A 23,145-nucleotide genomic window follows, 5' to 3' on the forward strand; every position below is an offset into this window, starting at 1 on the left:
AAACAGAACTGGCTCTAGACAGAGCCACTGACATCTTAGTAACCAGGGTCTAAGACCCAGTGTGGGGTACACTGTTTACGTTAGCTCGCTCATTCATTTCCTCCAAAAGGCAGACAAGGCAGATACTAATTATTAGTAGTAGTATAACTTATTAAACATCAGGAACCCAAAGCTCTGAGAAGGCAGGCTTATTGTGAGAGAAAAACCTGCCCAATAGATGTTTTATTCCAAGTGGGATTCTGGACTTGATGATTTCATTCCGGTCCGGTTCTGGCCCCGCCCCCTCGGGGGGCCCCAGTCTCGCCCCGCCCCCGACACGCCCCTTGGCTCACGCCCTGGTCTCACAGCCTCTGCCGAGAGCGGCGGCCTGCAGTGCCGGCCGTGGCCGCCGGGGGGCAGCCGCACGGCTCTGGCCCGACCGCTCTGGGCCGCCCTCCTCGCTCGCCCTCGGACTCTGCTCCGGCTGCGAGCGGCCGCCCTGCCCGCGCCCAGCGCCGACCCATCGGGCTCTCCGCGCCGGACCAGCTCCTCGGCTCCCGGGGCAGGACCGAGGCCGCAAGCAGCGCCGCGGGGTGTGGGGCAGACCCAGGAGATGAAATGACAACGCCAACCCTCCAGGTACCTCGGCGCGGCCCAGCCCGGCTTACGGAGGCCGAAGGAGGCGCGGCGGGGCCTGCGGACGAGCGGGCGGCCTCCTCCTAGCCACGGCCTCGCGCCCCCGCCCCGTCGTTCTGTGCCCGTTTCTCTTTTCTCGCGCTCTGAACCGTGGGTCGCTTCGCGTTTAGAATGCCCGGCCCGCTAGACCGGGCCGAGCCTCGAGGTCGCTGTGTGTAAGCTGGCGACCCGGAGCTGCCTTGGGGATCAGCCTCACCCGGGCCTCACAAGCGACGCCCGGGAAGCTCGGGTCTGCGGTCAGGCTGCTGGATCTCCCTCCTTCTCCTCCTGCCTCCCTTCGAACAGATCCCCGTTCCTTCCCCGCTCTCCAATTTCCTCTTCTCGGCCTAAGACCCTTCATTCATTCCTTGGATCGCGTCGGGTGGTGCTGGGGTGGCGCCACCTGGATGCATGACTGACCCGTCCTCCAGGTGCTGCTGGCCCTAGGTCGGCCGGAAAACAGGAACGCGCTCTTCTTGTCTCAGACCTGAGTTTGAATCTCGGTTCTGCCACTCACTAGCATGTGACCTTGGGCTCGTTAGCTGATCTTGGAGCCTCGGGTTCCTTGTCAGTGAAATGGGGTAATGCCCTGTAGGGTTGTCGTGTTGCTTTAGATTGAGTGATTCAGGTGAAGCATTCTTAACACAGTGTCAGCTACATATTAAGTGCTCATTAAGTGGTGACAGGTACAGTGCTTGGGGGAGTTGGGCAAGAGGTCGAGGAAGAAGAGGCATTTGGGTCGGTAATCAAAGAATGGGGGGATGGCAGATACCAGCAGCTGAGGGAGGGATAGTTACTCCAGGTGGAGAGAAAAAGGGGAACAGAGGCATGGAATACAGTGGGTTCTAGGCCAGGAATTTGCTGGTGTCCAGAGTCAAACCTTAACAGCCACCAGTGGAAGCTGTTATCACAGGGGTGGACCAACATGGCTTGCAGATCTCACCTTCCCAGGGCTTGTGAGCTAAGAATGCCTTTTCCTTTTTTTTTTTTTAAGCAAAGATTTATTAAGATATAACTCACATGCCATACAATTCACCCATTTAAAGTGTTCAATGCTTTTAGTATATTCAGAGGCTTCCCTGATAGCTCAGTTGGTAAAGAATCCCCCTGCAATGCAGGAGACCCCAATTCAATTCCTGGGTTGGGAAGATCCGCTGGAGAAGGGGTAAGCTACCAACTCCAGTATTCTTGGGCTTCCCTTGTGGCTCAGCTAGTAAAGAATCCGCCTGCAATGTGGGAGACCTGGGTTTGATCCCTGGGTTGGGAAGATCCCCTGGAGAAGGAAAAGGCTACCCACTCCAGTGTTCTGGCCTGGAGAATTCCTTGGACCATATAGTCCATGGAGTCACAAAGTTGGACACGACTGAGCGACTTTCACAGTATATTCAGAGTTGTACAGTCATCGTCACAATCACTTTTAGAACACTTTCATCACTCCAGAAGGAAATGCTGCCTCCTTTAGCAGTCACAATTCTCCACCCCCCAAATGTCTATTTCTCCCAACCCTAGGCAACCACTAATCCATTCTGTGTCCCTAAGCCTTTGTCTGATCTGAGCATTTCATATAAATGGAATTACATATCAATAATATGTGATCCTGTGTGATGGGTTCTTTCATTAAAAAAAAAAAAATTATTTCATTTTTTGGCTATCCTGGGTCTTGATTGCTGTGTGGGTTTTTCTCTAGTTGCAGAGAGCAGGTGCTCCTCTGGTCGCAGGGCCCAGGCTTCTCATTGTGGTGGCTTCTGCTGTTGCAGGGCACAGGCTCTAGGGTGCGAGGGGTGCAGTAGTTGTGGCTCCCAGGCTCTAGGGCACTGACTCAGTAGTTGTGGTGCCCATCGCATGTGAGATCTTCCTGGATCAGGGGTCAAACCCCATGTCTCCTGCATTGGCAGGTGGCTTCCTTAACCACTGAGCCACCATGGAAGCCCCGGTTTTTACATTTTTAAGTGTATGGAAAAAGGGATATTTCATGATATGTGACAGTCATGAAATTGAAATTCCAGTGTCTGTAAAGTTTTATTGGAACCCATCCCTGCTCATTTCATTTACATATTATCTCTGGTTGCCTTGGGGCTACAAAGGCAGGGTTGAGTAGTTGCAACGAGATTATACAGCAGGAGAGTCTTAAAATATTTACATTCTGGTCCTTTATGGAAAGTTTGCCGCCTGTTAGCATGTCTTTGTTACCCTTTTCTTTCATCCTTATCCTCTGCCACACCTGTTACTAGAGACTCCACAGAGCTGACAGTTTTGTCACCTTTGCCTCCTGTTAAGCAAAACTGTTTGACTCTAAATTGCAGCTCAGGCCACATACATGAAAAACTATGTATGGTTGCCAGAAACAGTGACTGTGCTCTGAGGGGCACTGAGGATCTAGAAGGAGGGAGGGGGTGGGCCTGCTTTGCCACCTGAGAAGCAGAGCATTCCTAGAGTATCGTTCTGAACCACTCCCCCCACCCTTTCAAAAAAGACCCAAGCAAAGTGTGTAGAGTGGAAAAGTCCGAGGACCTGGGGGTGTGTTCTGGAGATGCGAAGCCCCTGGTGACAGGAGCACCCCATTTCATGTCTGTCTGAAGGGCAGCCTCGTGGAGGACAGTAAACACATGAAGTCTGTGTCTAAGCTGATCATCCAGGAAGATTCAGGGCTCCCAGCCGTTATCTGTTTGTAAGGAGAGTAGGGCACTGAGGCTAGAAAGCAGTCGCCTTTCCTCATCTCTTCAAGCTGGTGAGCTTGTATAACATCAACCTGGCCTGACCTGTCCCAGTCTGTTAGTTCTGTAGAGCTCTCTGTGTTTTTCTGAGACTTCTTACTTTCCGATGAGAAAGGGCTGCACAAAGGCCCTGGGCCCTGCCAAGAGCTAGTCAGGAGGCTTATTGTTCACTGTGTGGCCAGTGGTTTCTGCCTGCCTGCTGTCTAGTGCTGTCTGTTTGAGGAGGAGAATTCTGGTAGTGCTTCCCAGCTTGCTGAAGCCATGGTTTCTAAAACTGGCTGTGTAGGTGTAGGGCAGCTGCCTGAGATCCAGCAGGCTTTCAGTTCAGTCCAGAGCACAGGCCTACAGGATTTAGGAGGTTCACAAAGACACTCTTGCAGAGTTCTTAGGAGGGTTTGGAAGCTCACCACCACTGGCAGCACATAGATGCCTTTGAAGTAAGCAGGCACTTTTCTTCCTGGACCTCCAGGAAGAGGTCCTCAATCCGTGTATTGAGTCACGTGGCTAAGCATCCCTTCCCTAGGAATCAACTTTAGGGAAACTGTCTTCTCTTTTCAGCCTCGAGAAGTGAGTTGAGCTAATACAAAAAAGTAGAGATCCCTTTAAGTCCATATCATAAAACTCTAGGGTTGATGAAGGACCTTCCTAGCTGGCTGGGTCCTTTCTGGCCCACAGGGTCAAGGGCGGTTTCTGGCCTCCATCTGAACAGCGCAGCAATCAGTTGGTTCTGCTGTTTGCCCTGTTGCAGGCTCTCAGTCCAGCTCTATTTCTCTTTCCCCTGAAATTGCGAAATAGAAAGTGAACTCTCCTTTGGGCCCTAACCTGAGATACTTGATCAGGCTTCCACTTGACTGAGAAGACAGTTGCTTTTAACTGTATGAGTGTATTGTGAAGTGGGACAGCTGTCTTTTAAAGCTTCCTCTCAAGGCCTTTCTAGTTGATGTTGGACAAGTAGGCCAACATAAAGGTCTGCAGCTGATGGATTCCCGGGCCTGGCAATATCTCTTATCAGTGTACTCCTGCTGCCCGGAACCCAGGGACTTTCTGGATCTCGTGGGAAGCACTGGGTTGTGTGTTTTGCCTTTCCAGAAAGCCATTGATCTGGTGACAAAAGCCACAGAAGAGGATAAAGCCAAGAATTACGAGGAGGCGCTCCGGCTCTACCAGCATGCCGTGGAGTACTTCCTGCACGCTATCAAATGTGAGTCCCCCACAGGGTCCTGCCTGGCCTCAGAGCCCCCGTGAGAGGAGGGTGGGCACACGGCGCTCACAGGGGCCCCTCCATGGTTCCCCTTCTGCAGATGAGGCACACAGCGACAAGGCCAAGGAGAGCATTCGAGCCAAGTGCATGCAGTACCTGGACCGGGCGGAGAAACTGAAGGATTACTTACGAAACAAAGAGAAGCATGGCAAGAAGCCAGTCAAAGAGAATCAAAGCGAGAGTAAGGGGTGAGTACCGAGGAGTGGAGGACCCGGCGGGGGCCAGCACCCCCTCGAGCAGGGTCCGTTTCCTGTGTCGCCGTCATCTTGGTGCTGTCCTTTGGGGAATTCTACTTGTAATAGAGATGATGCCTGCAGCTGCCTTCACCGAACCCTTTACAGGAAATATACATCCGTTGTCTCACTAGATCTGGATGGAAAAGCTGTGGGCATGGCAGGGAGTCAGCCCTGGCCTCCGCAACCAGACTGTCAGGATCTAGCCTGGCGCTGCCACTTCCTAGTCGTGTGACCCTGGACAAGCGCCATGACCCTGCTGGGCCTACAGGTTCCTCATCTGTAGGAGGAAGGTAGTGGGACTTCCCTCCCAGTGTTGCCCTAAGGAGCAAATGAGATGATGCAGGAAAAGCCCAGAGAAGAGAGATTGGAGCGCAGTAAGGATCAAATAAGTGCCCGCTGTGTTATCAGAGGTTCTCATCATCACGTGATGGACAGCAGCAGGCTCAGAGAGGTTCAGGGATGGCCACGGTCACAGAGCTGTTACTTGATGGGGTCTGGACCCAGACCTGGGGGCTCTGTTTTGGGCTCTAAAGCCAGCGTTCCCTCCACAGCCTTTCACCTCACATCTGTGGTTTGAACACAAAGGCCAGTGATGTCCTGGAGGTGAAGGGAGGGTGTGCAGCCCAGAGGTGGTGGAGTAGGAGAGAGAAGGGTAATGTGTCAGCTCTGCCCCGAGCGGGGAAGCTCTGCTCCTGGGTTGAAAGGACCCGCCCAGGGGCCTGGAAGAGTTCGAAGGATGACACATGACGTGTCCGTGTCGGGCTTGGCCCTGGAGGCACAGCCATGTACTGTCCCGTTGCGAGTCCCTGTGAAAGTCCAGGAGCAGCTCGCAGTGCTTGCCAGAGCACAGGGCCCTCACTGGCCTTCATGAGAGCGCACACATCTCAGTTCTCTGCCCCTCGTGAAGAAGTGAGGGTGCGTGAGGAGAGTGTTTCCTGGAGGATCCAGAGAGGATTGCTGACGATGTGCAGCCCCGACATCCTTGGGGTGCCTTGCGTGCAGACCTCTCAACCACTGTCGAGCAGGGAAAGTGTCTGCTCAGCACGGGGCTGGCTGTCAGAGCCTGGCCTCGCTCTCTGAGCCGCCTTGCTAGCTGCCTCTCACTCCAGCCTGTTGTCTTTTGTCTCCTTTCCCAGCAGCGATAGTGACAGTGAAGGAGATAATCCAGAGAAAAAGAAATTGCAAGAGCAGCTGATGGGTAAGCAGCTTGAGGCCCATGGTGGTGGGAGGTGGGTGTGGCAGGGACCCCCAGATGGGTCAGGCTCCAGGTCGAAGGTTCCATCTTGGTCCTGCAGGTGCCGTCGTGATGGAGAAGCCCAACATCCGGTGGAATGACGTGGCCGGGCTGGAGGGAGCCAAGGAGGCCCTCAAAGAAGCTGTCATTTTGCCAATTAAATTCCCGCACTTGTTCACAGGTAAGAGTTAAGCCACTTTAGGCCCCAGTGCACAAAAGTCAGGCTTCTGAGAGCGCCAGCTCAGGGCCCCCCTGATGCAGGCATCCAAGGGGTAGGTGGCAACTCGGCTCCCTTCGCCCCTAACAGGCGAGGCCCTGGCCCTCCTGAGTGCTCTCCGTCAAGGGAGGGTCCAGGGCCAGCTCACTGAGGTCACCTACTCCTTGGCTTCTCTCCATGTCAGAGGCACTTTCGTGACTAGAGCTTTGAATCGTTCCAGTGGAAGGCAGGGCGTCCTGCGCCAGCCAGCGTCACTTTGCGGGTCTCGGGGGTCAGGAGCCCCGGCCAGGACCAAGCTCTCGGCGGGTGATCTAGTTGCCTTGACTCCTCTGCTTCTACAGCAAAGTCGCCTTGTAGAGCTTTTTATCCCTGGCCATGTTTACTGTGACTCCGGCCCCTCTGCTTTTGTTCCCTCCCTTTCCGCAGTCAGGAAGCAGCTCACTCGAGTTCATTCTTTCTCACAGGCAAGCGCACCCCCTGGCGGGGGATACTGCTCTTCGGGCCGCCCGGCACCGGGAAATCCTACCTGGCCAAAGCAGTGGCGACGGAGGCCAACAACTCCACCTTCTTCTCTGTGTCCTCCTCAGACTTGATGTCTAAGTGGCTGGGGGAGAGCGAGAAGTGAGTCCACTGCCAGGCTCCGCTCCCACGGCAGCTGCAGTGGCTGCTCGTGGTCCGGCTTCCCGGCTCTTGGACTCGCCTCCCAGAGGCGCCGGGAGAGGGGTATCTTGCTAGCTTGTCAGGTGGGACGCTGTCCTGACAGAGCAAGCCGAGACTGGAAGGTCACTTGGGAGCCATGAGTCCACATGAGGGGAAAGGAGAGGCACTCACAGTAACTGGGTTTCAGCTAAGTGTCCTCCACTGGGGACTTGATACAGTTAACTTATTCTCCACACTGGCTCCCATATTGCAGATGAGGAGACTGAGGCTGAGAGGAAGGGAAGGGACTTGTCCTCCATCCAGAGCTAATGAACGGGGCTGCCGGATTTGAGACTGATGCTGAGGCTTGCTCTTCCTCCCAGTGCGGGGCTGCCCGAGGACTTGTTACCACTGTTTCTCTGTCGACTCAGCCTCTCCAAGGGAAGGGCAAGAGGAGGGTGGTGCCAGGGACCCGGGCTGGGCCGGGATACCACCCGTGTCTCCCCCCACAGGCTAGTCAAGAACCTGTTCGAGCTGGCCCGGCAGCACAAGCCCTCCATCATCTTCATCGACGAGGTGGATTCGCTCTGCGGATCCCGCAATGAGAATGAGAGCGAGGCTGCCCGCAGGATCAAAACGGAGTTCCTAGTCCAGATGCAGGGTGTGTGCCAGTCCCCGGCCCCCTCCCCACTCCTCACCCCACCTGAAGCCAGCCCCGGACTTTGATTTAGCTGTGGCTGAATCTGACTGCCCTTATGGTGGAGGGACTAGCAGAGAAGCAGTTCTTAGCTCCTTCTCATTGAGGCCTTGGCCGGCTGCCTCTCCACCCTTCCCGAGGCGGGCAGGGCTGTGGGGCTTGTACCCCAGTAAGGCTTGCCGGGGCCCTGCCGGGGGATCCGGGGACAGCTCCAGTTCAGGACACAGAGCCCCCGAGGTCCTGAAGGAGCCTGGCAGTGCTGAGTCAGCGTCTGTGTTTCCCTTTGTCCACAGGGGTGGGGAACAACAATGATGGGACTCTGGTGCTAGGTGCCACAAACATCCCATGGGTGTTGGACTCGGCCATTAGAAGGAGGTGAGTCTTCCCTGGAGGAGCCCAGGGCCGAGGTCTGTCTCCAGCCGTGGTCAGCCTGCAGCTGGCAGCAGGCATGTAGCTGGACCCTGTTTCTCTGGCGGCTTCTCCGAGTCTGCAGAGCCCTTAGTGAGGCCGGCTCCTGGAGGGCCCTCGAGCCCTCCATTGAGACCATCCCGCCTTCCGCTTTCAAGTCCTGCTGTGTGCTTGGCTCTCTAGGTTTGAAAAGCGAATTTATATCCCATTGCCGGAGGAGGCTGCCCGCGCCCAGATGTTCCGATTGCATCTGGGAAGCACTCCTCACAACCTCACAGACGCCAATATCCACGAGCTGGCCCGGAAGACGGAAGGCTACTCGGGCGCAGACATCAGCGTCATTGTGCGGGACTCCCTCATGCAGCCCGTGAGGAAAGTGCAGTCAGCGACACACTTCAAAAAGGTGAGCGGGCCCACAAGGAGCCGCTTAGGAGTGTCACAGGAAAGGGGATGTTGGCTGGCTGGCTGCTTGGGAGACAGCGCATCTTGGGAGCCGAGGTTAAGTGCGTGGTGAGTTCTTGGCCTTCAGGGGCCTGGGCTTTACCTGCTCCCATCACCCCTGCAAGGTCGCTTGAGGGCGACCACCTCAAATCGGGTGATGCCAGAGGACAGGGCGCCGTGACCACCACCTCCGCCCCCTGCGTCAGCCCTGGACCCTGCTGCGTGTCTGAAAGCAAGGGCCACAAAACGGCACACCAAGAAGAGGAACTGCATTCACACGGTAGATGTCTGTCAGGGTCACTGCGGGCACTGCTGGCTCCGCTCTAGGTGTTGGGGCGACACCTGTGACCACAGCAGACAGAAACCCTTACAGGAGCTCGTTTCTAGTGGGGAGACAGACAGCAAAGACTCCTTTCTCAGAGGGTGATGGGGGAAACAGGGCAAGGGAGGGAGGGCTGGTGTTCTGCGATTTGGAGGGGGTGTGGGTAGGTTGCACTCTTAATGGATGGGGCGCCCTGGGTGAACCAAGTCAGGAGTTGAAGGATGTAAGCGTTGAGCCCTGGAGATACTTGGGAAATGTTGCCAATGGAGCAGGCATCCTTTGGTTGGAAAAACACTTTTGACGTCACTGCGTTCATGGTGAGATTTGATGGAGTTGATGAGGAAAGGAAGCTTTCTAGACCTTTGGGTCACAGATTGCGGTTCTGGAGAACAACAATTAGAACAGCATGCTGATCGCAAACCTCTGAAATCAGATTTGGAGCCACCCAGACTCCCAGGGCCCAAGAGTTTGAAGGAGCCCATCACTCAGATCAAACTGCTGATCTAGAAACCCAGGCCTTCGTCCACATCACGCTGTTACCTTCTCCTCAGGGCTCAGAAACCCAAGGTGTCCCGCCCCTTCCCCGGATGCCAAGGGGCAGCCCCTCCAGCCAGTCAGGCTCCTGTTTGGTTTCAGGTCTGTGGCCCTTCCCGCACCAACCCTAGCATTATGATCGATGACCTCCTGACCCCATGCTCGCCGGGGGACCCAGGGGCCATGGAGATGACTTGGATGGATGTCCCTGGTGACAAACTGCTAGAGCCTGTAGTTTGCATGGTAAGTGGCTGGCTGGGAGAGAGGACTACAGAGAGCCCAGGAACCTGGGGGTTTGGATCCAAGAATAAAATCTGCTCCTCCCCTTCCATGTTCTGGGCTGTTGTGGCTCCTCCTAGACAGAATGGTCTCTGGGGCTCTGAGGAGCTGGCGCTCCTTATACCAGACTCAGTGGGGACCCAGGCTGGAGGCCATAGTGTTAGAATTGTATCTTCTTCAACAGGAAGAGTAAAGGCCAGGTGAGGACTGCTTCTTTGGTACCTTTGGGGTTGGCCTCCTAACCCAGAAGGAACCGGTAGCTGTCTTCAGCACTGTTGATCTGGTACAGTTGGACAGGCAGCCACTCAGCTCACTGCTCCTCGCCTCTCCTTATCTCAGCCTTGCCAGTGGTCTTAGCTGTGCTGTGAGGTGGTGTCAGGCAAGATCACTGGGCCTGGTGTGGTGGGCGTGCACTTACAAAGAGCTTCTCACAGGAGTTAAGAGATAACAGGGACTTAAGATTCCCTCAACCAGAAGTAGGCTGTCTAGAAATGTCATGGGTTGCCCCAGGAGGCCTGCGGGCAGAAGCCAGGTTCTGCATTTGGGACTTGGGGGTGACCTCTGAGGCAGGGCTCTTCCCACCCCTCTTCCCACCCTGGACTGCGTGTGGCTGAGACTCAGCTGGGCTTGGAGCCCAGCCCCCCTCACCTGCCCGCACTTCTCTTTGCAGTCGGACATGCTCCGGTCTTTGGCCACCACTCGGCCCACTGTGAATGCAGAAGACCTCCTGAAAGTGAAGAAATTCTCAGAGGACTTTGGACAGGAGAGTTAAAAGCTTCTTCACCTGCCTGATGGTGAAGGTGGGAGGTTGATTGGGGTCAATCCACAGTACTCCCCAGGTCAGTGGCCACACAGAGCTCCCGCGCTCGTCCCAAGGCCGCTGCAGCGTCCCCCTGCTGACCGGCCGTCAGTGGGGGAGCAGGAAGGAAGGGCCTCCCCGCCACGGAGCCGCAGAAGCACATTCAGTGCCTGGGGGGTACTGGCTCTTCCTGCTTCCTCCTCCTCCTCCTCTTCTGGATGCTCACCATCTCCTTGTCCTGCCCCGCTCCCATGGTTTTTTTTTTAAACCATTCTTTGTTCCCCTAAATTAATGCTGCTTGGATTTTTGACTTGTTTATAAATTCAAAACCTGCCCAAGGCATCAGGGAGTGAGAGCGGCCCCCGGCCTTGGGGTTGGCGCAGTGGCCCTTCAGAACGGCTGCCCAGCGCCCCCCGCTGCCCCTCCCGTCCAGATCCAAGTATTGCTCCATGTGAAGAGAATGGCTGTTGCCCAGAGTCCCCAGCCCAGACTCTGCCTGTAAGGGCCACAAGTAGAGCCAAGCCATTTGCTCCCTGCGGGCCCTGTGTCCTCCCTGCAGGAGGAGAGGATGGTTTTGTGAGCACAAAGCTTGTAGATCAGACCGAGGGAAGGCAGTCAGGCAGGTGTCACTGCTGCCTTTTTCTAATCCCTCTGAATGTGAGAACACTGATCCCAGCCTCTGCGCTGGGTCCCTGTCCTGGAAGCGGGCTAATAAACCCTTTTCGTTTCTTGAGCCACCTGAGAGCGATCTCATCTTTGACTCCTGTCGGGCTCCTTGAAGGCCACACTTGCTTCCCCTAGAAAGACCCTCTGGTCTCTGCTCTCTTCTCTTCAGCGGAGCTGCAAGTAAACAGGAATGTCACCAGCAGCTGCAGTTCCGGGCCTGTTCTCCCATTGCGTTCACAAGACCTTTCTTCCCCCAAGACCTTGGAAGTGGTGGGTGTGTTTCAGGGACCTGGGCAAGAACTGTTCAACCTCCACATGAGAGGCTGCAAGCAGAGAGGCCTGTGGTCTAGACACGGCCTGCCATTGTGCTTTGGTTTGGTCTGCTGCCAACGTTTAAAAGTCAAGAGCTGACAAAAATTGAGATCTCTGGCTTCTGAAGCAGGTTAGGGAAACCCTGGCCCTGCGTCCAGGATCTGCCTTCTGCGTCAGGGGACTGTGCCCTCCGGCTCACCCTCCCCACCCGGACTGCCTCACTCCGTGGCATTTCCTGTCCGGCCCCGGTGGCCCCTTGAGTTTGTGATTCCTCGTAGTGGGGCAGCCACGGCTCCAGACGGGGGTACCGTCTGAGGGGCGGCAGGAGCAGCCTGGCATCCAGTTGCTCTAGCTCTCCTCCCCCTCCCAGTCCTCAGTATCTCCAACCAGAATGGCCCATGACTGATGAGATGTGGCCACCTCTTGATGTTGTTAGCATCGCACCGTGGGGTTTCTTTGATCTGGGTAGGGGTTTCTGCTGAATTGAGCCAGCTTTTGCTCTGTTCCTTGAAGGCTTAGGCGCAGTGCTCCTTTCCAGTGCAGTGGGTCAGCCCCGCTCTCGTTATCTGGAGCATTAGCAGGCGTGACCCCCAGATGGTGCTGTGCTGGGTCGGGGGAGCTGTGTCACTTGCTGGAGCGTTTCCACATCATGTTCCTGATGGACCCTCGGCCACCAGTTACCATTTGAAAATACATTCGAAAACTAACTGGCCACCCCCTCCCTGTACTGCTTCATTGTAGTCAGTTGTATTTCGTTACCTTTATTTAAATCAGAAGGCCCTTGCCTTTTTTTTTTTTCAACCTGCTTCCTTCTTGCTGCTGCTTGAATGCATTGGCAAGTCACAGGGGTTACCAGAGGGCTGCTGGGGTTCATCGTCACAGTTCTCATCACAGCCGTTCTGCCTTCCCACTTCTCTCTCTACCCTGAGTGACGGGCAAACACATGTCTTGTTCACTGCTGAGGCTGGCACAGTGGTGATGCTCAACATGGCTTAAAAGTGCAGAGGAACTTCCTTCCCTAAGCGCTTACTCTGAAATTCACTTCCTCCCTACCTGGGGATTCCATTCTTAACCCTCTGCCTACATTGATTTACACTGTGGAAGCTGACCTCTAAAACTTTCATTAGCTCAAGGTGCTGAATCATGTGTGTGGTCTTGCAGCTGATGTATCTGCCCAAGGTGGAAGAGAGTTTCTTCCTCGTAAAGGCAAGGATTTGTTGTCTTTGGGTTGTACTGTCTAGGGTTAATTGATCAAATCCATCCTTGTTTATTACAACCATAAATCTAATCTATTGTCAGCAACAGAATCTCAGGCTTTCCCCGAGGTCCACATTGAGCAGTCATTGACTTTTGGGCCTTAAGTCAGGAAGCGTCCAGCAGATACTACCAATCTGTATAACAAAGGCATGATTAAGGACTGTTAACCTCAGGGCCTGTAAGGAACCTTCAGAATGTTTTAATACGATCCTGCAAGGGAAAGGAAGCTCACTGAATCCTAATTTTCCTAAGGAGCCATGTTTTCAGTATAAAGGAGAGCTTACTACAGATTCCGCGAGGGCTGAGTCTGTCCTCACCTCAGGGCAGCGCTAGGCCCTGCTCCTCCCTGAAGTGTGATGGACACAAAGCCAGACTTGGCTGGCTTGCTTGGGCCCACACACCCCCAGACTTGGCTATTTAGAGAAAGCACCTGGGGAGAGTGGGTCTTTCCTGGGTCGTTTCATTAACTACCATTTAAGATACATTTTCTCTATAAACAGCTTACTGGACTTCTTACTATACCTGTACTTGGATTTTGGAGGACTTCGGTCAGAGTACCTGCATGGCAAAACTCAACATAAAAATGAGATTCTTTCACCTCCTGACAAAGCTCTGACAGGATCTTAAAGCTAAAACTGCAGTCACCATGGTGCTGGTTTATTTTTTCAGAGTAAGTGTGGTGACGAGGAAGCAGAAGTTCTGCTTTCTGTTTCTGCCCCGACTGTGACAGGAGGCTCATTGCTTCTTCTCAACTACAGGCAGTCCCCACTTGTTGAAACCACTTTGCACTGCTTCACTTTTATGAAAGACCTACATTAGTATCTGTTTTCAAATGGAAAGAAACTTGAAGAGGACTTTCACTTTTACAAAAAAAGGCAAAAGCTAAAACAGCATTCAGCTTCTGTTTTGCAGCAAGCTCTTACAGAAGCAGCAACACTCAGAGCAGCCAGGGGGGCACCACCAAGCTCCTTCCCCAGGAGCTACACTTAGCCTCTCAGCGTCAAGCCGCCATCGCTCTGAACTGTGTCTGTGAGCATCTGTTAGCATGATGTGTCCTAAGGTAACTGCTTCTTCCATGTATGCTATTTCAGCTTAGGAAAGGCTTCATCAGAATGTTCTTTCAGATCCTGGGGAAACCTGTATTGCCCCTTTCCCAGCCCTGCTGCATGGCCTCCACCCAAAGAACGAGCCACGTACCAGCAACCTAAGAGATCTCAGCAGAAAAATCTTCCCCAGGCCTGTTAAAGATAGAAAGCAAAAGCCCGAGACCTAAACTATATCTGAACCTTGAAAAATGTATGACTACTCAGTTACGTTAATACTTGCATTGAACTGGAGATATTCTGCCCTGTGTTTTACTTCCACAGGCAGACTGGTATCTGCGAGTAACACACATAGACCCTCTGTAACATAAGAAATTGGTGAAGACGATCAACCACAACCTTAATCTGCATTTTAAATACAGCTTTCAGATGTTTGGGGGTTACATCATTATCTAATCTTGGCTTGGGGAATAGATAGCTATACTCCTCTGAAATCACATCTACTGAGTGGCTATTTATTTGCACCCCTCACCTCCCATCTCTATACAAAATTGCCAGGAAATGTCCACTCTTTTAGAGGAGATATTTTTCTTCTCAGGTTGAAAGCAATATATTGTCCATAGCTCATTTCAGAGTACATATTTTTAGCATCTTCCTCCAACTCAGTTTGGTAGCTCTGGCAGTCCGTTGTTTTCTGTCAGAGCAGAGCCAGCACCAAGTCCAGCAAGGAAGATGTGCCCAGCTCAAAGCCGGAGTGTGTGTGTCTTGGTTAGTCATTCACCTCCATCCAGTGGATGTTTGTAAACGTCTTGCTGTCCATTTTGTCAATGAACAGGCAGCCCTGCAAGTGGTCCATCTCGTGCTGGATGATGCGGGCTGCCCACCCACTTGCCTGCCACACCACCTGCTCTCCTCTAGGGTCCAACCCTGCAAAGGAAGGTACACCCTGCGTGAGGACATGCTGGAACTCCGTCATTCTCAACCTGCTGAGACTTTCCCTGCCCCCGGCTGTGTTTACAAGAGGCAACATCAGAAGGGAATGCAGACGGCAGCCCCTCTCCATCCTAAAAACGAAGTCTGAACTCTGACTCTACCAAGTATTCAACCAGGTTCCCAATCCTGACAGGTGGGTTGCTAGGCTCACTATGGGGCTAAAATGAGACATGATCTTCCCAAGTGGCTTGCTCAAGAAGAACCACCATCCCAACCCTCCAGCAAAGAATCCCATTCTGCAGAATATCCTGTGGGACGACAGACAGGTACTGGCTTATCACCCTGAGCTAGGCAAAGCTGGGTTCCACTTCTCCCAAGCCACCACGACAGATCTAATAGCAGCTGAGATGTGAGAGAGAGAGAGAGAGAGAGAGAGAGAAAAGAGACACAGGGTGATCGCTCACAGCGGAGCCAGGCCCTCCTTCCAGTCCCCACCCCTGTGCCCCAGTTGAGTTGGCTCTGCTCCCACAGCACCTCCTGCCCCGTCCCATCAGCCCTGAATTTCGTCCACTCTAGGGTCTGCTCTTTCTTCATGTCGGTAGGCTCCTCAGATCAGCCATCAACGTGTCTACACTTTAACTGCAACTTGGTGTAAACTCTTCCGTGGGATCCGAACCCGCCGCCTTACACAGGTTGAAGGGGAGCACACAGGCACCCAGTCGCCGCCCCAGGGACCCCACCTTTCCGCACCTGAGATCTGCACCGCCTGGAAGCGGGGCACGCAAGCAAGGAAGCCAGCGACACTCTCGCAGCCCTCAGGGAACGTGACCAGGCGGCTGTCCAGCACCCGCAGGCTGGGGTTCACGAACACGCGCAGGGGGAAGGGCTCCATCTGACGGGCCTCGCGCACACGCGGCGCGCAAGCGCGGTAGAGCGCCTCGGGGAACTCCAGCGCCAGTACCTGCAGCGGCACCCCGAGTTGCGGCGCGCTCAAGCCCACGCAGTGCCGGCGCCGCATCACTTGCACTAGCCGCTCCACCAGCCGCTGCAGCTCGGGTCCCGCCAGCTGCGCCGGCTCTACCGGGGCCGCCACGGCCCGCAGCGCCGGGTCCCCGACCTGGCACACGTGCGGGTACGGCGGCTCCGGCGTTCCCCGCACCAGACGCCGCACATAGCGCCAGTAGGAGCGCCGGCGCGCCGGCCCCTGGAGTTCATCCCGGGCGGGCGTGGAGCTGTAGGTCCGGGCGCCGCCGACCGCTACCCGCTCTCCCCACAGCAGGGCCGACCCAACGCAGCGCGGCGCCCGCAGCCACCGCAGCAGCAGCCCAACTCCCAGGTGACCCATGGCGCGTGGAGCAGAGTCGCCCGCCCGGACGCGTCCCTCGTCGGCCCCCGTAGCCGAGGCTCCGCCGTCAGGGACGCCGGGAAGTGAAGTTTCCGTGCGCCTTCCGGGAGCGCCGGCGCCGCTCCCAGTACACAGCCTGCCTCTCCGCGGCGTCTTTCAGCCTTAAGTCCCGTTTCTGATAGGTTTGTTTTTTTTTCCCGATTCTGATAGTTTAACCAAGCATTTACAAGAATAGCCAAGAGATTCACTATTTTTTAAATTTAATTGGAATATGGTTGCTTTACAGTATTGGGGGTTCTCTCCTGAATTACGCCTTTTGCAGCCTCTCCCACGCGCGGCAACACCCGTTCCCATCGGAGCTGCGTAACCTTCCCCCGCCCCGCGCCCGGGGACCCACCACGTCGGCCTTGGGGGCAGGCAGCGCCTGTCAGATACCCGCACTAGGCTCGTCGGGCTGCGGGGGCCCCGCGGACTCCACCTCCTCTTGCCCCGCGTCAGGGACAGCGGGGCTGACGGGCTCCGGGCTCGGCGCCTCGGGGGGCAGTGCTGGCGCTGGAGCCGGGAGCTCCGGGACTAGCTCCTTGTCCAGACAGAAGACCGGCTCTCTCTTGGGCAGGATAAAGGCCAGAGGCTCCTGGACGACGCTGACGTTCACGTGCCCCAGGTTTCCGTACTTGGAGAGCTGAGTGGGTGGAATGCCTGATCCAGAAGGTAAAGAACATAAGTGAAAAAAACTTTTAATAAGTTTAAATATTGATGTGTCACAAGGGAAAAAATCCGAAAACACTGGGAGTAACGAACACAGTTACCACATTTCAGTACTGTAAAAATCACCTTTGTGAGAGGGGACAGGGAGCTGTGCCGTAAAGCCAGACCGTGAAGGTAATCGGAACAGCACAGTGCAGGGCAGGCACCGGCTTCCCCGGACAGGGCCAAGGAGAAGCTGGGGGAGCCAAGAGCAGCCACTCTGCTGGTGGGACCACTGCTCACTGCCCTCCCGCATGCCCTTCACCACACAGAGACAGTGGACAAAGGGATACGAAGGCAAATTACGAAAAAATACTTCATAAACACCGTCTATAAACATTTCGTGGCAATGGAATCATACATTGTGGTTTCTTGTGATTGGCTTCTTTCACTTAGCCAGATATAAACATATTGAATGAGTCTATAGATAAGAAATGTCCAAAAAAAAAAAGAAATGTCCAGAAAGGGAGAATCGACTGCAACAGAAAGTAGGTTAGTAGCTGCCAGGGGCTAAGGGTGAGATTGGGGAATGACCACAAATGAACACCAGGGATCTTTGGGGTGATGGAAATGTTCTAAAATTAGATGGTAGCAATGGTTGCACACCTCTGTACATTTTTACTAAAAACTCTTAATTTAAAAAATTGGTGAATTACTTAGTATGTGAATTATGTCAATAAAATAGTTTTAAAAATCTTTTCTTCTCCATTCTCTTACCTAAGGTCTGTGCGATCTGAGCTGGAGGAAAGAGGACTTGGAGACAGCGATTTAAATAAGGAACAAGGTCTTCCAGGAAGACAGTGCAGAACTGGACAAAGAGCTCTTGCTCCCCACTGCTGAAGGCAGCCTCTTCTGCACGATGGAAGGCCAGGATTACTTTAGTTACCTAGGAGAAAAGGGCACCACCAATTACCTGTTAATCTATCCCCATCAGCAGTGACAAAGATGTGCAGCCCTCAAGTTTTCTGAAAGAACACTCCTTCCAAACAGTACATCATTATCTTGTATTTCACAACTGTGGTCAGTCTTCACAATTCTGTCACTTCAATGATGTATTCCTTACTCAACTAGTTTCATTATTGGCGCAGTTTCCAATTCCAGTGCAGGAACATCATGAAATACACAGAATACAACATTTTTGGCTCCAATGGGAGATGGACTGGAACTCTGATGGATCCAGGAAAATACCAGCAATACCATGAAAGGTTTTACTGAGTAAGGCCTCTGAAATTCCAAAATGCTAGAACCACTAGAAAATTGTAAAGGAGCAGGAAAACAGAGCTGGAAAAGAACATACATTATTTCCACATACAAAGAACATTCATTATTTCCACATACAAATAACAGAGCAAGCATAGCTAACATTACAGACAGGTGTCACGGTGACAGGGTTAAGAACAGAGACTCTGGGAAACTGCCTGGTGCTTCAGTGGTTAGAAATCTATGCTTTCACTGCCAAGGGCCTGGGTTCAATCCCTGGTCACAAGCTGCATTGTCCCGCCAAACAAACAAGTAAATAACGAAGAGCCTCTGGTGCTAGATGTTCTGGGCTCTAGTTCCAGCTGTGCACTCAGTGCTTCTGTGGAGGTAAGCTCTAGATGGGTACTAGCTAATTCTATTATCTGAATTTCACTGACCCTAAAAAGCCTCACTGCTCACGCTTTCTTGCTGTTTTCAACAGAAAGACTCAATGCAAGCATGTCACAACTGCCACCTGGTTGACAGGGATTATAGGATGCCATCAACTGTAAGAAGCACCTCAACATCTAAAGATGTAATGTTTAAAAACGTGCACCATACTCAGAAATTGGTAGGATCAGTAGTGTTACTTATATTAGATGGAATTCTAAGACGGCTCTTGTGATCCCCACCTCCTGGTACCCACTCCTTTGTGTTTTCTCCTCCTCCTTGAGCGCAGGCAGAACCAATAGGATATGGCAAAGGTGAAGGATTCTGCAGTTTTCATTAACATCCCAAATCGGCTGACTGTGAATTAATGAAAAAGGAAGTTATCCTGGGTGGGCCTGACTTAATTAGATGAACCTCTTAAAAAGCGGGCTGAGGAAGAGACTTTGAGCAGGAGAGATGTGCTCCCACTGGCCCTGAAGAATCAAAAACTGTGAACTGCTCATGGAGTGGGGTGGTCTCCAGGAGTTGAGGGCCTCAGTCCTACAACTGTAAGGAACAGGAATATGCCACTGTGAATGAACCTGAAAGGAGGGGATCCCGAGCCCCAGAGGAGTCCACAGTCGGGCCAACACCTCGATTACAACCTCGTGAGCAGAAGCTCAACCCAGTTATACTGTGCCTGGACTCCTGACCCAAAGAAACTGAGACATGATAAATATGTGTTGTTTTAAGCTGCTATGTTTGTGTGAGTTTGTCATGCAGCAACAGAAAACCAATACATCACTGAAAAATTACTCCAGGTGAGCCACTTCATGAAGGAGGACTAACCAGACCTTTTCAACAGAAAAACCTCTAAAACCACACTAAACCTAAGTCAGCAGGCACCCTGTCACACAGACTGGTGTGTTACAAAAGTCTGGCCACCTGTAACAAAAGGAGCACCCCGCTACCGCCCCCCGCAAAAAAAAAAAAGGAGGCCCCAGTAGAGAGCCAACAGTCTGCACTCACCTTGTCAAGGGCGTCCTCCAGGGCCCTGGTCACATCCTGCGCCAGGGCCACAGGGCAGCAGAGGCGTAGATCATTGAAGGCGACCAGAATGTTGTTGAGGAAGCAGGCAAGGGGCGGGAAATCTAAGAGCACCATGGGCGGCTGCAGGGTCCCTGGCTGAGTGACTGGAGCAGCAGCTGGCAGGGTACTGCTGCCCAGGACGGCTGGAGTCGAGATGAGGGTATAAGAGTTCATTTCATCCTGGAACTTCTCAACGGCCTCCTGAATTGCTTTCTGGAAAGTGCCGATAGCCACCTGCTGGAAAACAGGTGCCAACTGACCCCGGAAATCAGCCCCTACTCGACTGAAGGACAGCCCAAAGTACATGCACTGGCCGAGCAGAGAGTCCAGACGGCTGCCAGTCCCTCGGTTAAGGTCGGTCTCCAGCACCTGCAGGAACTGTGAGACTTTCTGCAGCACCCAGCCGTGGAAGATGGCACTCTCGTTCACCATGTGCTCACCCACGGCAGGAGGCAGCAGAGGGTCCTCGTCTGAGAAGATGGCACGGTACTGGGTGATAATATCGAACAGATGGACACGGCAGGCCTCGATGGTTTTTGTGATGTGGAAATAGGGATCATCATTGGGGATGGCAGTCAGGATGGAACGGAGCCAAGCATCTCGGGCCTGAAGAAACTTGACCCTCAGCTCAGCCTCAGTGAAGACACCCATTTGCCGTAGAAAGCCAATGACACGGAGGCAGGCGGGGAGCTGGATGTTGGTCCTCAGTTGTTGGATCAGCTGGCTCAGCATCAGCTGCATGGACTGGCGCACTTCATTCACAATGCCCTGACAAAACGGGGTGAGTCAGTACGCTGGGGAAGACACGCCCCGGAACCCATTCTGCTAGCCCTGAATATTGCCAACCAACATTCCCACTGCTGTCCTGACGTATGAGATGGACCTCCTAAAACTGATGCATCCAGGCTCACCAACAAAGGTTTGGTTCACTGTGGCCTACAGGCCCTGCCTGGTTCTCCTGCCCTCACCTGCGTCCTAATGCTCTCCCCTTGCTCACTGCAGACCAGCCAGAATGGCTGTCTTTTTTACTTCTAAACAATCCAACTTCTTCTCTCCTTAGCCTGCTATACTTTGTCAGACACTTTCTGGTTTGGTCTCTCCCCACATCATCATGTGGCTGGATTCTCATCATCTGGGTCTCAGTTTAAATGTTACTTCTCCAAAAAAGCCTTTTCTGACCACTCTTTCTGGAGCAACCCACCTAGTCTTCTACCCCACTCCCTGGTGTAGTTCACTATCTGAAAGGATATTATCTCTTTGCCAGTTAACAGCTTATAGTCACAAGAGCCACAGCCTTGTCTTTGTTCACACTACTTCCCCAGCACCTAGATCACTGCCTGGCACATGGGTAATATTTATCAGCTGACTGAATAATGAATGTATGTTTTATGATCAAGCCTGCCTGCCTTGCAGTAACTGATGTGAAACATGTAAGGAGTTTCCCCAGGGTTTCTGCCTAAAGGGTCAGTGATGACCACAGAGTTACTGACCATAAGAACATAAGTTTGAGTCTTCTCTGGGCAAGCTGGCTACCTGGATGACAGGGATGGAGGAGTATTTCCTTTCTAGTCGGCGTACGTAGGCTGCCAGCTCCAGGGCCTCTTCATAATAGCTGTTCCGGACACAGGTGTCCATGAGCTGAGGGATCTCCAGGATCTCCAGGATTTCCGTGTGCCGGTTTAGAGTCAGGGTGTTCATCCGGCGATTGGAACTGATCTCTTCAGCCTCTTTCACAAAATTCCTAGTAACAGTCAGGAGAACATTTGGTGGTTCACCGCTCTGCATCCAGTTACCAAGCACTTACTATGAACTGACACTAGGCTAGATGATTAATCTGATTTAATCTTTACACCAAACTCATCAGGTACTTTTATCCCAAAGATTTTAAGCAACTTGTCTAAGATCACACAACTAGTAAGTGATTAAAGAAAAAAAAGATGTGAATCCAGATATGCCACTTAACTACTCTTGCCTGGAAAATCCCATGGACGGAGGAGCCTGGTAGGCTGCAGTCCATGGGGTCGCTAAGAGTCGGACACAACTATGCAACTTCACTTTCACTTTTCACTTTCATGCATTGGAGAAGGAAATGGCAACCCACTCCAGTGTTCTTGCCTGGAGAATCCCAGGGACAGGGGAGCCTTGGTGGGCTGCCGTCTATGGGGTCGCACAGAGTCGGACACGACTGAAGCGACTTAGCAGCAGCAGTAGCAGCATGCCACTTAACAAGCCATGGCAAGGTACTTAATCTCTCTGAACTGTTTCTTCATTGGTAAAATAGTACTATGACCCACCTCATAAGGACGTGAAGATTAAATCAGCTGATGGGTATAAACCATTTAACACAGAATGTGATATGGAGTAAATGTTCCTTTAATAATGGCTGTTCTTATTTGCCCCAAGTAGCTTTGAACTACAACCTAACCCCCAAGTTCCCTCAGCCTCTTAATCTTCTCTGCTATTGTCCAACCTTAGTTCCTGCTACAGTCCCCCTTTCTTCTTTGTAACTGCAGAGGCCTGCTTTGTGAAGCCCCTTCTCTATTCTAGAGGACTGGAAGAATATGAAAGCTATTCTCAAGTACTGAAAGACTCTAAAGAAAACACTTTTCTCATGAAAGGCTGGAAGGCAGAATTAGGGATAATGATGGAGAGAGGCAGAATATGGTTCAAAAAGGAAGTTTGGTGGAGTTTTTGTGTTTTTTTTTTGAGGATTATTACTGCTCCCAAATGGGATTTTCTTGTCAGTCTCCTGTCAGTCAAAGTTTTGTTTCAGATATCTCTCATCCAAGCTGTTGTATGTACATGTGTGTTGTGTGTATGTGTGATGTGTGTATGTTTACGTAAATATGCACATATATTAAACTGACAGTTGTAGGGTGTTAATTATGATATGTCAGACCCAATGATAAGTGCTTTGTATGCATTCCATTTAGTGCTCACAACAGCCCTATAAGAGGGACGTGCTGCTGGGTTCCAGTTCTGACTTAGGACCATCCTAGGGCGGTCTCAATTTCCTTATACACAAAATGGGAATGGCGTACGTACCTCGAAGGCTGCTGTGATGCTTAAAAGGATTAATAAAATGCTCAGAGGAGAAGCTGGCATATAGTAAGCTCTAAGTGTTAAGTATTCCTATCATCATAAAGACAACTATTACAGTTATTAAAAGCCCCTCTAGCTCCGGGCCCGCCGCACCTGCAGCTCTGTTGGAAGCTGGGCAAGCGGTCGAGCAGGCGGCCGAGCGACTCCTCCACATCCCCAAAGAGACGGTGGATGCGCTCGGTGCACTCGGCGCCGCGGATGAAGGTCTTGTAGTTGGCGAAGGCCAAGTCGCGCGTCTGCTGCAGCAGCTGCGCTCGCTCCTCGGCCAGGCGCTCCGGCTCCCGCCGCAGCCGCTCCAGTCCTGAGCCACTCAACTCCCTGAGATAGCGTCCCACGTCAGGCCGCTCCCGCCACTGGGCCTCCGGAAAGCGGTCCCGGAACAGCGACGCCAGGAGCCCTTCATCCTCCACCTCCCCGAGAGCAGCCGCGGTGGCTGTCGTCGTGGCCGAGGCCGTAGTTGAAGATGGAATCGTCGCCGTCGCAGCCATCTTTTCGGCAACAGCGTCACTTCCTCTCCCGTCCAGGGAGGGCGCTGACTTTCTAATCTAGAACCGGAAGCGGCTGGGGCTCACTTCCAGTCTCTATGGTTTCTCGTCAGGCCGGCTTTC

At 53.0% G+C, this 23,145-nt stretch overlaps 2 protein-coding genes and 1 long non-coding RNA gene across 6 annotated transcripts; 2 read left to right on the forward strand and 1 right to left on the reverse strand.

Moving 5' to 3' along the window:
* Positions 1 to 447: 447 nt before the first annotated feature.
* Positions 448 to 11,168, forward strand: VPS4A (vacuolar protein sorting 4 homolog A). Of its 2 annotated transcripts, none has more exons than XM_061138834.1 (11): positions 448 to 618; positions 4,458 to 4,569; positions 4,670 to 4,817; positions 6,002 to 6,063; positions 6,161 to 6,280; positions 6,781 to 6,937; positions 7,468 to 7,616; positions 7,946 to 8,027; positions 8,244 to 8,463; positions 9,460 to 9,600; positions 10,307 to 11,168. In XM_061138834.1, the coding sequence occupies exons 1-11, from the start codon at positions 598 to 600 to the stop codon at positions 10,406 to 10,408; spliced, it is 1,314 nt and encodes a 437-aa protein (XP_060994817.1). In that variant the 5' UTR covers positions 448 to 597; the 3' UTR covers positions 10,409 to 11,168. The 2 variants fall into 2 exon arrangements, with proteins under 2 accessions (XP_060994817.1, XP_060994818.1); XM_061138835.1 differs by having other exon boundaries at positions 6,005 to 6,063.
* Positions 11,169 to 14,207: 3,039 nt separating this feature from the next.
* COG8 (component of oligomeric golgi complex 8) lies at positions 14,208 to 23,125 on the reverse strand. Of its 3 annotated transcripts, XM_061138829.1 has the most exons (6): positions 22,631 to 23,117; positions 20,969 to 21,176; positions 19,376 to 20,203; positions 17,456 to 17,624; positions 16,517 to 16,690; positions 14,208 to 14,640 (listed from the first exon to the last, which is right to left on the reverse strand). In XM_061138829.1, exons 1-6 carry the CDS (start codon positions 23,023 to 23,025, stop codon positions 14,483 to 14,485), a joined length of 1,932 nt encoding a protein of 643 aa, XP_060994812.1. In that variant the 5' UTR covers positions 23,026 to 23,117; the 3' UTR covers positions 14,208 to 14,482. The 3 variants fall into 3 exon arrangements, with proteins under 3 accessions (XP_060994812.1, XP_060994813.1, XP_060994811.1); XM_061138828.1 differs by lacking the exon at positions 14,208 to 14,640 and having other exon boundaries at positions 16,235 to 16,690; positions 22,631 to 23,110; XM_061138830.1 differs by lacking the exons at positions 16,517 to 16,690; positions 17,456 to 17,624 and having other exon boundaries at positions 22,631 to 23,125.
* LOC133054136 (uncharacterized) lies at positions 16,575 to 19,380 on the forward strand. The gene is made up of 3 exons (XR_009692378.1): positions 16,575 to 16,702; positions 17,461 to 18,325; positions 18,420 to 19,380. It is a non-coding gene; the product is annotated as an uncharacterized LOC133054136 (long non-coding RNA).
* Positions 23,126 to 23,145: the final 20 nt, after the last annotated feature.

This window comes from Dama dama, chromosome 4 (genome assembly GCF_033118175.1).
Source record: "Dama dama isolate Ldn47 chromosome 4, ASM3311817v1, whole genome shotgun sequence".
Lineage (NCBI taxonomy): Eukaryota > Metazoa > Chordata > Mammalia > Artiodactyla > Cervidae > Dama > Dama dama.

Bases quoted from the DNA above. Each gene is read 5' to 3' on its own strand.
- COG8 (XM_061138829.1), bottom strand. From the start codon at position 23,025: ATGGCTGCGACGGCGACGATTCCATCTTCAACTACGGCCTCGGCCACG. The intron at 21,177-22,630 runs GTGCGGCGGGCC...GACTGTTACTAG, and splicing joins AGCTTCCAACAGAGCTGCAG to GAATTTTGTGAAAGAGGCTG. The intron at 16,691-17,455 runs GTAAGAGAATGG...CTTCTGGATCAG, and splicing joins TCAGATCGCACAGACCTTAG to GCATTCCACCCACTCAGCTC.
- VPS4A (XM_061138834.1), top strand. From the start codon at position 598: ATGACAACGCCAACCCTCCAG. The intron at 7,617-7,945 runs GTGTGTGCCAGT...CTTTGTCCACAG, and splicing joins GTTCCTAGTCCAGATGCAGG to GGGTGGGGAACAACAATGAT. The intron at 8,028-8,243 runs GTGAGTCTTCCC...TTGGCTCTCTAG, and splicing joins GACTCGGCCATTAGAAGGAG to GTTTGAAAAGCGAATTTATA.